Source organism: Lynx rufus, unplaced genomic scaffold, assembly GCF_022079265.1.
Source record: "Lynx rufus isolate CCGP_SWC_20201006 ecotype Redwood Valley unplaced genomic scaffold, mLynRuf1.p SCAF_10, whole genome shotgun sequence".
Taxonomy (NCBI): Eukaryota; Metazoa; Chordata; class Mammalia; order Carnivora; family Felidae; genus Lynx; species Lynx rufus.
In genome coordinates this window covers 86448424-86465440 of record NW_025814824.1, presented here as the reverse complement: position 1 = coordinate 86465440, position 17017 = coordinate 86448424, and the positions used below count along the sequence as shown (strand labels likewise).

The 17017-nt window shown below is 53.8% G+C and overlaps 1 protein-coding gene across 1 annotated transcript in view; it reads left to right on the top strand.

Moving 5' to 3' along the window:
- ENG (endoglin) overlaps nt 1-16998 on the top strand; it is a 30983-nt gene extending 13985 nt beyond the window's left edge. Inside the window, exons 3-15 of the mRNA XM_047070008.1 lie at nt 3494-3634; nt 6195-6360; nt 7038-7203; nt 7488-7614; nt 8046-8220; nt 8455-8597; nt 12024-12161; nt 12384-12422; nt 12941-13057; nt 13331-13582; nt 14917-14971; nt 16031-16132; nt 16262-16998. Coding sequence (XP_046925964.1) covers nt 3494-3634; nt 6195-6360; nt 7038-7203; nt 7488-7614; nt 8046-8220; nt 8455-8597; nt 12024-12161; nt 12384-12422; nt 12941-13057; nt 13331-13582; nt 14917-14971; nt 16031-16132; nt 16262-16386 — 1746 coding nt within the window. The 3' untranslated portion in view covers nt 16387-16998. The remainder of the gene's footprint in view (nt 1-3493; nt 3635-6194; nt 6361-7037; nt 7204-7487; nt 7615-8045; nt 8221-8454; nt 8598-12023; nt 12162-12383; nt 12423-12940; nt 13058-13330; nt 13583-14916; nt 14972-16030; nt 16133-16261) is intronic.
- Nucleotides 16999-17017: the final 19 nt, after the last annotated feature.

Here is a 17017-nt window from a genome sequence, read left to right as displayed (position 1 = left end):
CCGGTTCGGAGCTGGGAGTGAGGGGCTGGCCGGCCTGCCCACTTCCACGAGGCTCCCCCGAATTCCCAGGATGTCATTCAGAAGACGGGGAACCTGGAGGTGGGGGGCAAGGCAGACCCCTTTCCTTTGCCTCTGGGCTCTGGGCTGGGAAGGAAGAGGGAAGTCCGTGTGCGTATGAGGGACTGCAGGGATGAGTCAGGGTCACGGGATGGAAATGTTTGCTGTGGAAACCCAACCGGTTTTTTCTGGGAACCAGCTGACTTCGGCCAGGTCCGGGAGCTCCGAGACCCCAGGGAGCCCAGCCTTCCCGACTCCCTGAGTTTCCACGCCGCTCACTCGCCGTGTGGCCCTGGCCCGTGGCTCCCCCTCTTTGTGTCTCAGTCCCCAACCGTACAAGGAGGGACGTGGTGGTAACTGAGTGGCGGGTGGAGAGCTGAGTGTGTCGTGACAAATGTCCCGAAGTGTCAGTCTCTTAATGCCCTCACCCTTGGCGTGACCCGACGCTGACCTCCACTTCTCTTTTTTCACTTCCTTTATCCAGAACCCTACCTGGTATTTGTTCCCAGCCCCGTCCTACCAAGTGGGGAGACTGAGGTACAGGGGAGCAGGTACAGTTGCCAAGCAGCGGCAAGAATGAGGGTTCCCAGGGCTCTTTCCTGCCAGCTCCGAGGGTGCCCTCCCAGCTTTTCTGTCGCCTGCCGAGCTCTCGGGCCGTGGATGCCCGGCAAGGGGCAGAGGACAGATCTCATCCCTGCGGATGAGCGTCTCCAAATCACGGGGCCCATCTCTTCGCTGTGTGCGGCCCCAAAGGTCATTCCCTCGGGTGGGGACAGACAGATGGGGCTAGACAGTGGTGTTGTACCCGTAAAATGGGAGAATAAATACCTGATTCTGCTTCACAAGAGCACATGTCGCCTGCTCAGTACAGGGCCAGGCACAGGTTAAGTTGAACCACGTGAAATTACCGATCGTCAGTTGCTTTGTCAACCGTTTCGTCTAGGTCAAGTTTGCCCGTTTAGAGGGTACAGTTAAACGGCGTTCAGTAGCCACACAGAGCTGTGCAAACAGATGTGATTACACACGCATTCAGGGTAAGGAGGCGAGGGCAGGTCCGTTCTCAAAGATTCTGGCGGGTCGGCTGTACCGCGGAGGTGGGTCTCCCTTTGCTCCGGTTAATTTCAAGTAGTCTGCTAATTATACTTCAATTTTTATTTATTTATTTATTTTTTTCTTCTTTTTTAAAATTTTTTTTTAAATTTTTTTAACGTTTGTTTATTTTTGAGACAGAGAGAGACAGAGCATGAACGGGGGAGGGTCAGAGAGAGGGAGACACAGAATCCGAAACAGGTTCCAGGCTCCGAGCTGTCAGCACAGAGCCCGACGCAGGGCTCGAACTCACGGACCGCGAGATCATGACCTGAGCCAAAGTCGGCCTGCTCAACCGACTGAGCCACCCAGGCGCCCCTATGCTTCAATTTTTAAATTAATTAATTAAACAACAATTTCAGATAGAGATCACAATCCCGGAACAAAATGTCAGTTCTGACATTTAGATTTGTATTTCATAGTTTCCCCAAATCTATTAAACCCAGCGTTTAACTTTTAAGGTGTTTAGAATGTATACCTATTTTTTTTAAGTTTTATTTAAGTAATCTCCACATCCAAAGTGAGGCTTGAATTCGCAGCCCTGAGATCAAGAGTCCCATTCTCCACTAAGCCAGGCACCCCTAGGGTGCATAAATATTTTACGAAATTGATTTTAAAAGATATTTCAAAAACCAAAATGTTATAAACCCTTTAGAAAACGCTAATTAAACGAGGGGTGCCTGGGTGGCTCATTCGGCGAAGCATCTGACTCTTGGTTTCGGCTCAGGTCATGATCTCACGGTTCAAGTCCGATCTCACAAGTCCAAGCCCCTCATGGGGCTCTGTGCGGACAGCGTGGAGTCTGCTTGGGATTCTCTCTCTCTCCCTCTCTCTCCGCCCCTCCCCTGCTCGCTCGCGCTCTCTCTCAATAAATCAACTATAAAAGAAAACACAGATCAAAAATGTGATCTTATAAAATATAAATTAGAAATATATATTGCTGTATAAATTCGCACAAAAGTCGTGATTCAAAGATAGCCAACCTCAGTAGCTCACTAAAATGGAAGAGCTACTTGTGAAACGTTGAAAATGAAATCACATTGTTCGCTCTTTTGTTTTAAAGAGCAAAGTCACAAACAAAGAGTGACTATGGTGTCATTATTGACTGACGGAAATACTTCTGGGCAGATTTTTCCAGTGGCTGCAGCGCGCTCTCTGGCTCTGTGACATCAGCTGGGGAAATGGCCAGGAGATAATTGGAAGTGAAATCTAAAACTTTCCACTGATGTCTTCATCTTGAAATACCGCTCTCCCTTTGGAGAAGTATGAGGAGGTTTAAGGGGTTAGGTTTTATCTCCGTGTAGAGACTGCCCGCTTTGGAGAGCGGCTGGAGCTCATTTTCCAGTGAAGTGTTTCCATCCGTCTTTGTCCTCGTGAGTCCTTGGTGGGGCCCCTGAGGCACGTCCCCGCCTCGGTTTCAGCAGCCACCTGTTCACTGGCTCAGAAAGTCTTTGGGCAGGGCTGAGGGTGCTGGTCTTTCAATAGAAGCTTTGCCTTGGGGATCGCCGTGTCCTTTTTCTTCTTGGGAATAAGGAGGTACAGAAGAATGTGGGGCCATAAAGTGAGAGGCGAGGCCTGTCCAAGTGCGTATCCTAGCTCCGTATTTAGTGCTGTGTGATCCTGGGCAAGTGACTTTACCTCTCTGTGCATTTCCTCGTCTATTAAGTGAGAACAATGCTGCCTACCTCTTCAGGTTGTGAGTAGATCAGTCCGTATGCAAAACACTTAGCACAGTCCTGGCACGTAGTAAGCACCACGTAAGTGTTAAGCGTTGTTGTGGATGCGGTTGTGGTTACGAAAGCGTTCTAACTGCATACACCACGGGAGATTAAAACTTTTCATGCAGTAGGTACCTCTCAAGACAAATGATTTCAACTTCCTCGTCTTCTAGCAAAAGGATGGCGTTCCAGCCACAAAAATACGGGCATTTTAGTGCTTCAAGATAGTAAGGCAAACAGGAACACCGCAAGCTGGGAAGGGGCGCGTCCCTCAGCATGGCTGCCTAGGAACAGAGAAGGGGCACAGGGCGCTGTCTAAGTCACACAGATGCTTGCAGGCCTGGTATACAGCAGGTGCTCAATAGAAACAACCACCTTTGATCTACTGGATACAGTTCGGGCTTATTGCCTTTTTAAAAATCTCTTTGGATTCGATGAGACTAATCGCCTTCGTTCACTCAGCAAATATTACCTGAGCATCTCCCGAAGGCCGGGCGCGGCTCTGGGCGCTGGGAGACAGGGGCAGCCCAGTGGGGCAGGGAGAGGGGAGGGGAAGCTGACAGTGAGTCTTTGCTACAGGCTGAGCAAGCCTGACTGCTGCGCGTGTCCCTCTTCTGCCCCCACCCTAGGAGGTGTCAGAGCTGGAGCTGAAAATCCAGAAGTCCACGCAAAATGGCACGTGGCCCCGAGAGGTGCTCCTGGTCCTCAGCGCGAACAAGAACGTGCTCCTGCGGCTACAGGCCCCAGGAATCCCACTCAACATGGCCTTCGTGAGTGTGTTACCTCCAACCTGGGCGGAGGCCCCTGCTGTCCGTCTCTGTGGGCCGGGCTCCCCTGCCCCAGCAGCCCCGCTTCTCCTTTTCATTCTGACGTTACTCACCCGGGCCCTGCCTGGCGAATCCCATGGGGCCCTGATGAGAGAGCCCAAAAGGCGGCAGGGTCTGGGGTAAAGATTCCAAACCCGGACGTGGGAGTCAGGGTGACGGGCAACCCCGGCCAGCTCCAGTCTTCTTGCATCACCTCTGTTTTCCCTTCTGTCCGGTGGCAGGATCGGATTCAGTGACATCCCGTAAAGTAATCTGGTCACTGTCTTTGAAGAAGGTACAAGATCTGTTTGAAAACATTTATGTACAAAGGAAAAGGAAACCTAACAATGTGTTAATAGTGGTTACGGCTGGGAAGTGGGATTGAGAGAGGTATTTATTTGTTCTTTACGCTTTGTTGAATTTGCAACATTTGCTCTCATGAACATGGCCTACACTGGAGAAAAAAAATATGTTTTAAAAACTCAGGTTTTAAGTGTCAGGCACACCCACCAGAGAGGAGGTCAACTGGCTGGGACCCACAGCAAAGGGGGGGGGGTCAGGGCTGGAGGAGGTGGGGTGGCCTGTGGGCACTGCCTCCCCTACTGGAAGGCCCTGGGAGGTGGCCCCCAGATGGGAGCAGCTGCTGTTTACCGCCAGAGAAAGTGGAGGGCAGGGGTGGGGGTGAACAGCAAAGATAACAGGGGGAGAGAGACACAGAAAGAAAAATGGGACTAGGCAGAGGCAGCATGTTGTGGGAGGGACAGACAGACACTCAGAGAAACCACAGAGAGAGGAGGAGGAGGGGAGCTGGGAACCCAGACAGACCCAGATCCAGGGCTGCCTGGGAGATGGGCCCAGAGACGAGAGTGGTTGGGGGTGGGGTGAAGCAGCCAGGCTGGCCCCAGGCACCAGAGGGAGAGGGCCAGCCTGAAAGCCCCGGGAGCCACGGACACCGATCAGGAGGGCAGAGCCCGAACAGCCCCATGTGGTACTTCCCTCTGTTCCCCGTGGGGTAAATCAAGGCCCCGTGGAGAGCCAGGCCTGCCAGGGCTCCTCCTCCCCGCCTTGACTTGCAGCCCCCCCCCCTTCCCCTTCCCGTTCCTGGGCCCTGCAGGCGGGGCCCTGGGTGACGCAGGGAACACGAAAATGCACCCGCCTGGCAGGAAGGTCGCAGTAGTGGCTGGCTCCGGCCAGGCCAGGCCTTCCTCCCTGGAACTAAGAATACTCAAGATGGGGGTGGGGCACTGTCGGAGCTGCTGGCGTCCCAGCCACAGCTACCTGAGCGGGTGGAGGGACTCCACCAGAGGGGCCGCAGCAGGGTTTGGGACTCGGGCCTCTGGGTCTGACCCAGCACCAGGCAATTGACAAACGCCTTGCCCTTTAATCCCTGTTACATGCCCATTTTACAGATGATGACCCTGAGAGTCAGACTGGGTAAAGGTCCCTCCTCTCCTCCAGCTCTAAACCACTGCCCCAGCCCTTCTATCATGGGGGCTGGGATCCTCACCCTGGCGCTCATCACTTTGTTCCCTCGTTTAAGTCCTGCTCCGTTCTAGGTGGACCATTCTGTGGTGTCTTGCCTACCCCCACTGTCAGGCAGTCCCCCTTAGTATCTAGCCTGAAGCCCTTAAGGTGGTATTGTTCCAGAGCGATGCGCCTGGCTTTGAAGATGGAATGCAAAGGAACTCCTGAGTCTGGGGCCCCTCTGAATCCTTTTGGCTTCAACAGAACACCTCCTCCAGGAAGTCTTCCCTGCTTCCTTCCCCTGGCCCACCAGGGTCTCACCTGAGGCATGGGCAGTAGAGCAGTGAGGTGCTAGAGGCCTCCCGATTCCCATCCCTGTCCCTCCAGAGACCTGTCTTGCTCCCTTGCGTCTGTTAAATAACATCCTCCGTCTACCGTTGTTTCAAATGACTTGAGGCATGACTGGCTTCTGGGCGGTAAGATCCCCCAGGGCAGGGACAATCCCTTAGTCTCTCATTCATTCATTCATTTACTCATTTGTTTCTTCTTTCCTTCCTTGCTCCCTTCCCTCGGCACAAAGAGAACCTGCTATGTGCTGGGTATCTGGGTAAACCTGACACGTCAGGATCCCCGGTGCTGGGCCCGGGGCCCGGGCACAAAGTCAGATTAATGTTTCCCAGTGCCTACTATGTGTCTGGCACCATGCGGGGGTGGGCAAGGCACACACTGTACCTCACAGACCCTAGCCACATAATGTCACAAGGGTAGGTTGAATGAGTAACACTATGGAAGGCGGGGGAGGTGGTGTTTGAATGAACAGGTGAATGAACACAGATGCGTGTCCATCCGGCACCCCAGGTACGGGAGGGAGATGGGACAGATCTGGCTCTGGGCAGGGGGTCAATTAGTGGGCTTCAGATTTATCAGGCTCGGGATTCTCAGCCCTGCCTCCTCCAGTTAACCAACTGGCTGCCTCCCCAAGTCACCTCCCAACCTCCTGAATGGAACAGAGGGGGCTCAGGCCCGGAACAGCACTCTGAGCCTCCACGTGTCTTCCCAGGACCCCAAGATGGTCATCTTCCAAGGACACCCAGGAATCAACACCACAAAGCTGCCACCCCTCACCACCAAGAGTCAGCTCCTCAACTGGGCAGATACAAAGGGCCCCATCGCATCTGTCGCTGAGCTGAACGACCCTGAAAGCATCCTCCTCCGTCTGGACCAAGGTCAGCTTCCCCCAGCAGCCTCTTTGGACTCAGGACTCAGCTCTGGAAAAAAAAAATGTGAATTCCTCTGACCCGTTCCTCAGATGTGGACACTAAGGCTCCAAACTGGGATGTGATTTGCCCCAGGTCACATAGAGCAAGTCAGTGCTCTAAGGGGACAGTAATTTTTGACCTAGAAAGCAGCACGTTTACATTGTTTATTGTGCACCTACTATGTGTTCGGTCCTATGCTAGGCATCTGGGGAGTCTGTGCAGACGGACCCAGATCCTGCCATCCTGGAGCCAACACCGTGGTGGGGAGATGAATACATTCCATAATTTCAGGTCCACAGATGAATACATTCCATAATTTCAGGTCATGGTAAATGCCGTAAGAAAGAAGAAAGTTAAAAAAAAAAAAGAAAGAAGAAAGTGAGGTGATGCGCTGGTCATTGCTGGGCTGCACCCCTAACCTGAGCCATGGGTTCATGCCTTTATTACCCCTGTGTTGACAGATGAGGCAACAGGCCGGGGGATTTGCCCCAGGTCACCTGGCAGTAAGTGGTGGAGGGGAGACTTGAACTCCGGTCCTCCCAGGCACCCCACTTCCTTGCCGCTCCACCCTGCCCACCCCACTTTTACTGTGTAGCGGTGCCAGGCTGCTCCAGAGAGGAACTGAGGTGAGCTTGTCCCCACAGCCCCAGGGTCACCGTCCTCCTGCAGTCTGGAACCCCTCATGGACATGGGCCACATGCTCGAATGGAAGCCGCTCACTCCGGCCTCTGTCCGGGGCTGTCGTTTGGAAGGTGTGCCTGGCCACAAGGAAGCACACATCGTGAGGGTCCTGCCAGGCACCCAGGACAGGTAAGCGTGCCTGACCCCGCCCCAGGCCCCCGTCCGCATCAAGCCCCACCCCTGGCTTGTAACAGTATTGTTTCTGCCACCTTATCTCTGGGCCCCGCCCCTTATGGACCTGAGCCCCACCCACTTCCACGCCCATCCCCCCCGGACCTACAGAGACCAGGCGAAAGCCCTCAATCGCCGCCCACCAGACCCCAGGCCTGGTCCCCTCCTGGCCAGTCTCCATCAGGTCCCGCCCAACCCCGCATTCCTGCCCTGCGCTGACGCCGGGGTCTGTCTCCCTGTAGGCCCCGGACAGTGACCGTGAAGGTGGAACTGCGTTGTGCCTCGGGGGATCCGGACGCTGTGCTTATCCTGCAAGGGCCCCCCTATGTGTCCTGGCTCATCGACGCCAACCACAACATGCAGATCTGGGTGAGTCTTGTTCGGCGACGCAGACAGCCCTGCGCGGGCCTCGCAGGGGCTCTCCAAGGAGGGAACCCAAACTCCCCGCATTAGCACCCCAGCCCTGAGCCTTCACACATCCACCTTCTTCCTCTGTGCACTATCTGTTCTTCCTTCAGACCTCCACCCAGATGGCACCTCCTCCGTGAAGCTTTCCATCATCCCTTCGGGAGGCCCCTACCCCAGCCCACAGGGTCAGGGAAGTTTCCTGGAGAAGTGAACCCCAAGCTGATGTGAAGGACAAACAGCAGCCAGGAGATGAGGGGAGGTAGCCCAGGCAGAGAGGAAACCGTAGGAGCAAAGGAGGGTGGCACTGAGGCCTGCCATAACCCTGGCTGGCCTGCGGCGCCCCTGCCAGGCTGCCCCCTGACTGCGGCTGTGGCTCCCTGCTCTCTTGTTAGACCACTGGGGAATACTCCTTCAAGATCTTTCCAGAGAAGAACATCCGCGGCTTTGTGCTCCCTGACACACCCCAAGGCCTGCTGGGGGAGGCCCGGAGACTCAACGCCAGCGTGGTGGCATCGTTCGTGGAGCTCCCGCTGGCCAGTGTCGTCTCGCTGCAGGCCCGCAGCTGCGGTGAGCACCCTCCTCCCTTCCCTCGCCCTCTCCCTGGATCAGTGGCCCCGGGACAGCGAAAGCGTCCCTGGCCGCTGTGTGAACGGGGCCGCTGCGTCAGCCCAGGGGAGCCCTGTCTTCCTGTCCCCTGTCTTCCTTGTGCCCCGCCTGAGGACTGAGCGGCTAGTTACCGAAGCGCTTGGTGCCTGGCGCACAGGGAGCGCTGACTGCCTGCCGGCCTCTGCTGCCCTGCAGGTGGTGACCTGCAGACCTCTCCGGCACCTGTCCAGACCACCCCTCCCAAGGAGAGCTGCAACCAGGAGCTGCTCCTGTCCCTGATCCAGCCCAAGTGCTCCGAAGGCGTCATGACTCTGGTACTCAAGAAAGATCTCATCTCGGTAAGGGCATCCCCACCCCCCAGCCCCAGGGAGCAGAGCTGGTCCTTCCTTTAGGCCAAGAATCTTGGGGGTCCTGTGCGCCTGGGTTGGCTCAGTAGGCTAAGCGTCTGACTTCGGCACAGGTCACGATCTCGCGGTTCGTGGGTTCGAGCCCCGCGTCGGGCTCTGTGCTGACAGCGTAGAGCCTGGCACCTGCTTCGGATTCTGTGTCTCCCTCTCTCTCTGCCCCTCCCCCGCTCATGCTCTGTCTCTGTCTCTGTCTCTCTCTCTCTCAAAAACAAAACGTTTAAAAAAGCAGATAGTAGTTAGTCATCATTAATTAATCCTAAATGCAGGTTGAGCTGAGGGGTCATTTAACAGAATATTTTAAACAACATAATCTCCACCAGATTGAAGAACAAGGCACTTACTATAAAAATAACACTGGATTTTTTTTTTTTAATGTGAAAAACCAGAAAAGAAAATCGCAGTCTTCCTGCCCAAAGACTGTGGCCACCAATATTTTAGTGTGTTTCTCAAACATGTTCTCTGTGGATTTCTTACATGGTGAAATCCTGTCCAATGCACTTGTCTGTCTCCTGCTATATTCACTTCATGTATTTTTAGAACTTTGACGAATGTACTTAATATCACTTTAATGAGCGCATATTCCATCATATTGACATGACATAATTAACCCTTCCTCCCTTGTCAGACATTTAGATTACTTCCAGTTGTGCAACGTTATAAATGCGCAGAAAATATTGTGCATTCTTTACATAGGATTATTTTCTTGGGATAGATTTCCACATTAGTGAGATTTCTGGGTCAAAATGATTGAATATTCTGTTAAGTTTTGATACATGTTGCCAACCTACTTTCCAAAAGATTCTAGTTTTCACTGCTGATTTAGGGGAGCACTTTGACTCTCTCTCCAGACAATGATTTAAGGAAAAAACAAAAACCAAAAAAAAAAAAACCAAAAAACAAAACAAAACACCTTTGCCAGAGCACCTGGCTGGCTCTGTTGGTGAGGCATGTGATTCTTGATCTTGGGGTCGTGAGTTGAAGCCCCACGCTGGGCATAGGGCTTCCTTAAAAAATAAAAATAAAATAGAATTTTAAAAATTCCAAAAACCTTTGCCAACGAGAGGTGGGACATGGTGTTCTTATTTCAATTTTTAATTCTTTGATTAGTAGTATGGGCACGGCTCCATGTGACCTAAGCTCTTTATCAAGGTAGCTCAGTGTTTTTCTTGATGATTTTTATATAAGCATTTTACATTTAAAAAAGGGAGGGGGGGGGCTTTGTCCATTATTCTTACTTGAAATAACCTTGTTCTAAATTCTGGCTACAGTGATTTTTGTGTCTTTGGACATTTTAAAGTTTTGGGTTTTTTTTTTTTTAAGTTTATTTATTTAAAAAAAAATTTTTTTTTTCAACGTTCATTTATTTTTGGGACAGAGAGAGACAGAGCATGAACGGGGGAGGGGCAGAGAGAGAGGGAGACACAGAATCGGAAACAGGCTCCAGGCTCTGAGCCATCAGCCCAGAGCCTGACGCGGGGCTCGAACTCACGGACCGCGAGATCGTGACCTGGCTGAAGTCGGATGCTCAACCGACTGAGCCACCCAGGCGCCCCTTTTTAAGTTTATTTTGAGAGAGTGCAAGCAGGGTAGGGGCAGAGAGAGGGAAGAGAATCCCAAGCAGGCTCTGTGCCGTCAGTGCAGAGCCCAATGTGGGGCTCAAACTCACAAACCGCGAGATCACGACCTGAGCCGAGATCATGACCTGAGCCAAAATCAAGCTTAACCACCTGAGCCCCCAGGCGCCCCTGTTTTTGGACATTTAAAAACACTGGGCCATCCTAGCTGCCCATCTTCCCCTGTGGGATTTCTTCCAGCCTGAGGCAGGAAATCTTTGCCGGGGCCTCGACAAATCACCCATGTTCTCAGGGATTTTGAGAGTGACACTTAAATCTGTAGTTAGGTCCATGTGGAAATTTGGGGGGGGGGGGGGCTGCGGGGTTCAGGGGCAATACGAATCGCCACCTGTCTGCTGCCCCGCTCTTCTCCCCCTCTGCCTCTATCTGGCTGGCATTACTGCTGCCCAACCCAAGGGGTCTGGATGAGTACACTGTAATCCATCAATCTTTGGAACGTTACATGACAATTCAAAAGAATGTGCTAGATCTAGAAATATAGAGAAATATATATTATGATTTATACTTACCAAACTAAGCTACAGGGTGGACAGTATGATGCCATTTGTTAAAAATACAAAAAAAAAAACCAAAACCAAAAAAAAACCCACCTGCACATTTTCTGAGTACAGCATCCATGTAGAAGAAAATACAAAGAAAAGGGTCTGAACAGAATTACCCCAACACAGAGCGTCCTACCCTCTCATTGATTTATGAAATGTGGTCAGCGTGCAGAATTTGAATTCCAGGCCTATGGGTCACTGCGGCTTGACCCAGAGTCATTTTTATTTGGTGGGCTATTATCTCCTAAGATGGCTCTGGGCATCTGGGGGGCAGTAGCAGTCAGGAGTGGCATTCTGGAGGAGTAGATGTGAGTTAGTTGGATTCGGGTGCTCACTCAACTCTAAGACTCCGAGATTCTTTGATCCTACAAGTGTGACTGAAAAATTCTAAGATTGGTTCTTCTAAGAGAGGAGGTGGCGAACGTTGGTCCTCTGTGTTTCTATAAAGTGTTACTACCCCACAGCCCATTCATTCACCTGTTTCTATAGCTGCTTTCAGGCTATGATGGCAAAGTTTGGTAATTACAACTGCGAGCACATGGCCCACGGAATCTGTTTATCTGGCCCTTTATAGGAAAAATTTGCCAACCCCACGTCTAAGAGTCTAGGGTTCTGAGACTGGGTTATGCTGGTGGGATTACACGCCCCTGGGATGTGGGCAATGATTTTATGTAGAACTCAAATTAATGTTTTAAATTTTAATAGTGCTGCATTTATTTGAACTATATATATTAGAAGAAAAACAAATAGTAAATCAAGCTCATGATGTCATAGATATACTTAGGACAAGGCTAAGTACAAAAGTGAGTGTAGTTTTTTTTTTTTTTTAATGTTTATTTACTTTGAGAGAGTGCATGTGTGCATGAGTAGGGGAGGGGCAGGGAGAGAGGGAGAGAGAGTCCCAAGCAGGCTCCACGCTCAGCACAGAGCCTGATACAGGGCTCGATCCCACAACCCTGGGATCATGACCTGAGCCAAAATCAAGAGTCAGATGCTTAACTGAGCCCCAGGAAAAGTCTTAAGACTTAAATGGTGTGGTGTAAGATCTAACAAAAATGAAGACGGGAGAAGCTGATTTGGGAGCCTTGGGTTATGTCAGTCCTTGGTGCTGGGGGTGTGACGGGCAGGCCCCAGAGCCCCATGCCTCCTGACGGTGCCCCCCTCCTCCAATCCTGGCCCAGACTCTGAGGTGCACCATCACAAGCCTGACCTTCTGGGACCCCAGCTGCCAGGCTGAGGACAGAGATGAACAGTTTGTCCTGCGCAGCACCTACTCCAGCTGTGGCACGGAAGTGACAGACAATGTGGTCAGTAATGAGGTAAGAACTAGGATGGGCAGGAAAGGTATCTGGGCCAGCTTAGCTGGTGCCTCCTTGACCTTCCAGGTTGAAGGGCCTTTGGGAGAGTGTGGTGTGGTGCTCAGTAGAAGACAAACTTAGCCATCGGTTGCCTCAGTCTTCCCATCCATTAAATGGGTGGTTTGGGTGGGAAAGTACCCTCTGGGGTACTTTGTGGCTCTGACCTTGGCTCTTTTCCTGCAGGTGGTCATCAACCTCTTGTCGAGTTCATCACCGCAACGGGTGAGATGGATGGTTACCGTGCTAACCCATCTGGTTCAGGGTCCTGGCGCCCCTTCCTGGCCTGGGAGGGAGCAGGCTTCAGAAAACTCAGGCCCCGATCCTGGCAAGCCATGTTATCTTGAGTGTACCTCAGTGTCCCCCAGTACTGTTTGGGGTTACATTCTCAGCCTCTCCAGTCAGAGGATTCTAGTACATACTGGCTGTGTGGCCTTGTACAAATCCACTAAGCTTTCTGGGCCCAGAAGTTATGTCTGTAAACAGGGGTGTAAGAAAGGATCCCCCCCACGGGGGTGCCTGTGAACAGTCACCGAGCAGACACATGGAAAACCATTCACACACGCCTGGCACAGGGCAAGTTCTTGATAAATATTAGCTTTGTTTTTTGTTTTTTTAAGGGGGACAATCAGGGTCAGGCCGCAACTTGGGACCATGGCTCCTACTCCCACCCCCACCCCTTCCTTACCTTCCTAAGCTGGGTGCCTCCCAGACTGACCATCCCCCGCTCCTGTCTCCCACAGAAAAAGGTGCACTGCATCAACATGGAGGGCCTCTCCTTCCAGCTGGGCCTGTATCTCAGCCCGCACTTCCTCCAGGCCTCCAACACCATCGAGCTGGGGCAACAAGGCTTTGTGCAGGTACTGGCCTTGACCTCTCCGCCTGCCCACTCCCGGGATCCTTAGAACCTTCCTTTCCACCATTAGTTCAGAGAAGGTGTGCGAGGAGGCAGCCAGCACGGTGCGTGGGGGAGGGGGAGACACTGGGTGGAAGGTCTTCTCCTCCTCGTTTGCTCCAGGCAGACCCAGGGCGGTCCTTTCGCTGGGGTGGAGCTCCAGAATGAATCTGGCTTATTCCACGAGAGCAAGGGTGAGTAACTGACCATGCCTCATCACTCTCGCCTCCCCCTGCAGGTGAGCATGTCCCCATCGATCCCTGAGCTCATGCTCCAGCTGGACAGCTGCCAACTGGATTTGGGGCCTGACGCGGACACCGTGGAGCTCATCCAGAGCCAGGTAGCCAAGGGCAGCTGTGTAAGCCTGCTGTCCCCAGGCCCTGGTGGTGACATGCGCTTCAGCTTCCTCCTCCGTGGCTACATGGTGCCCACACCCACGACTGGCACCCTCAGCTGCACCATAACCCTGCGCCCGAGGACTTGGTCCCTGGTGAGTGGAGGCTGAGCCAAGCTCAGCTTCAAGGGTGGCTTCGGGCCCGGGATTTCCAGGAAGGGATGTGACAGCCCATGTTATGGGAGCAGCTGGCCAGGGGCAGAACCAGACTGGCGTGTGGCTTCTGGCTACCAAGGGTACTCTTTGTGCCACCCTGCTGCCGTCTGATGGCTTTGCTGTATCTCGGACATTAGTAGGATTTGCTGCTGTCCCCATCCATCCTTCCTTCCATCCATCCATCGTTCCTTTCTTCTATCCATCTCTCCTTTTTTCCATCTACCCATCAATCCTTCCATCTACTCATCCTTCTACCATCCACCCATCTGTTCTTCCATCCATCCGTCTGTCTGGCCCTCCTTCCATCATCCATCATTCCATCCATCCATCCATTTGTCCTTCCACCAATTCATCCACCCACCATCTGTCCTCCCATCTTTCCTTTCTTTCTTCCACCTATCCATCCTTCCTTTCTTCGGCCATTTTTCTTCCCTTCATCTTTCCACCATCCATCCTTCCAATAACCACTCATTCTTCCTTTCTTCCATCCATGCATCCTTCCAGCACCCATCTATGTTCATGCATCCTGCCTTCCACCATCCCACCTAGCCATCCATTCATCAATTGACACTTCTCATCATCCCACCCAGTCATTCATCCGTAGTCCTTCCACCAGCCAGACAGCAGCCTCCTACCATCCCACCCGGTCATCCATCAATCTACCCACCCAGACTTAGCCCTCTTTCCATGCTGTACAGTCACCAATGCCACTACATTAAACAAGTCTCAGCAAAGAGGGGTTAAGATGAAGGACACAAAATTCTGATTTTCTCTTTCACCGTCCAGTGGGGATCCCCGTTCTCAGGCACACAGCTCTGGACACACACACCCCCAGGCCCTGGCACACAGAAGGATCTCCAGGATTAGAAACCTCTCTGGTTGTATGAAGCTAGGAAAGCCTCTGAGCCACTCCTGAGCGGGCCTCTCCACCCTAGACTCAGTGGGCATGGGCCTCTGGGCTGACCTGGCTCATTTCTCCCAGGTGTTGACAAGTGTCACAGATGCAGGCCACAGTGACCCCACAATCCTCACGGGAGTCAGGAGCCTCCCAGGGGACATCCCAGTAGCAGCAAAGGGCCATCCATCCTCCCTCAGTACAGATCTCCCAGGACTTACCCAAAGGCTCCCAGCTAGAAAGTGGTGGGATGGGATCCACAGCCAAGGCCCCAGGGTGCGTTGTGACAGGCCAGGATCACAGAGCCAGGGAACAAGCCCTGAAGCTGCCTCCTGCAAAGACTGCGCCATTCATTCGCCACTCTCTCTTCCTCCTCCAGGAAGTCCACAGGACTATTTCTATGCGTCTGAACATCGTCAGCCCTGGCCTGCCTGGTGAGTCCCTCTAGGGTCCGGGGGCTGAGGCCAGAGTAGGGCCTGCTGGATGGCCCAGAGGGGTGTGGCACAGACATGCAGAGAGGACCCCAGAAAGAGCAGCCCTGGGAGGAGGGCAGAAGGGTCCCCAGAAGCCTAGAGTAGGATTCACGCCGCATCTTCTAGATAGAAAGTCTTTGCTCTTGACTACCCTGTGGACCACATCCCAGGCATTTAGATCTTCCAAATGTCCATGGTTGCTAGCTGACCTTGCTGGGTGTGTGTGTGTGGTGGGGGGGTCCTAGAATCAAATGAGGCAGAAGGCACATTGGGATGGGGCTGGCCCCCCCCATGTGGAGGATGCTCCTTCAGCCCAGCACGCTCCAGGCTCCTTGTTAATTCCCTTTAGGCCCAGGCCCCCACTAGGCAGAGGAGGTCACTGACACTGGGGACAGAGGTCGGGGGGGGGGGGCACCTGCTTCCTTGCCACCCCACCTGGGCCAGGATGGAGCCCCCAACCCCAGCCCATACCAAGAAAGCAGGTCTAATTACCCCACTGCACAGATGGGAGCTTAAAGGTCCAAGAGGAGGCCCATAGTCACACAGGAGGCCAGAGTGTCGATGGAACGAGGCTTGGGAAAACCCAAGAACAGAGTGCCCTGGCCCATCACGACCGTAGTACGGGGCTCAGAGAGGCGCAGGGATTGACCCAAGGTCCCACAGTAGGGTGGGGCAGGCTCTGCACTCCCAGGCCTCACTCACTCTTGGCTCAGATTATACCATCTGTTCTCCCTAAAAACGCATCTCCATCAGCCCTGGAAGGCAGAGGCATGGACCAAAGGCCCGGCTGGGCCCTCTGGGTGAACGGTCAGAACAACCATGGCTTAGTGCCAGGCATGAGTATGATGAATCCATTTGCTAGATGAGGAGACTGAGGTTCGGAGAAGTCAGAGTCAGTGGCAGAGCTGGGGCTGACCTCCCCACCTCCCCAAATCTGTGCTCCTGGCCGGCACAACAGGGTAGGGGGCCAGGGAGGAGGCCACAGTGCTGATTGCGGCCACCCTTCCCTTGCGCGCATAGACAAAGGCCTCGTCCTGCCCGCCGTGCTGGGCATCACCTTTGGCGCCTTCCTTATCGGGGCCCTGCTCACCGCTGCACTCTGGTACATCTACTCGCACACGCGTGAGTATCCCAGGCCCCCGCCATGAGTGCTCAGGACCCCTCTACCACCATCACCTGGGGGAGCCCGGGGAAGCCTCTGGGGGAGCGGGGAGCCCCGGCCGGGGCCCTGACCTCCGCCCCTGCCCCCAGGTCCCCCCGGCAAGCGGGAGCCCGTGGTGGCGGTGGCCGCCCCGGCCTCCTCAGAAAGCAGTAGCACCAACCACAGCATCGGGAGCACCCAGAGCACCCCCTGCTCCACCAGCAGCATGGCGTAGTGCCCCGCCTGGAGACCTGGGGGCCCCCGAGCCAGCCCTCGCCCAGCAAGAGAGACTGAGCAGCCACCAGCTGGGAACCACTGGCCGTGAACTTATCCCGGGACCCCAGCCGCTGCACTCGACCAAGGATGGACCATGCCCTCTGCACCCACCCCTCCTGCCTCCCTCTCAGAGGCCTGCTGCCAGAGGGGGCACCAGCTTGGAACACCTTGGGGTCCCCCCACCCCGCCGAACCTTCAAACCCAGTGGGCCTGGAGTACGGCCGCCCAGGACCACGGAGAGAGAGACCACTGCCCTATAAGTCCACACTGTTGTAGAAACCAAGTCCCTGTAATTTTTAACCCGGATCCAGCACTTGGCGACCTGGGCTGGGTGGGAGGGGAGAAACAGACTCACCTAGGCCAGCTCAGAGCCACCCGGACCTGCTCCCAGCGGCCTCCACACCTGGACTGGCGCTACTCTGGCAAGGAAACAAGAAGCCTAGGGGTGCCCAGCCTGGGAACGGGGGAGCCTAGCTCCTCCCTGCAACTGTCACACGGAGACCCCCGAGGCAGGCAGGCATTAGATGGGGAGTGGCCCAACTGTCTGGCCTGGACCCACCCCCTGTATACTCACCACCAATAAATTAGAC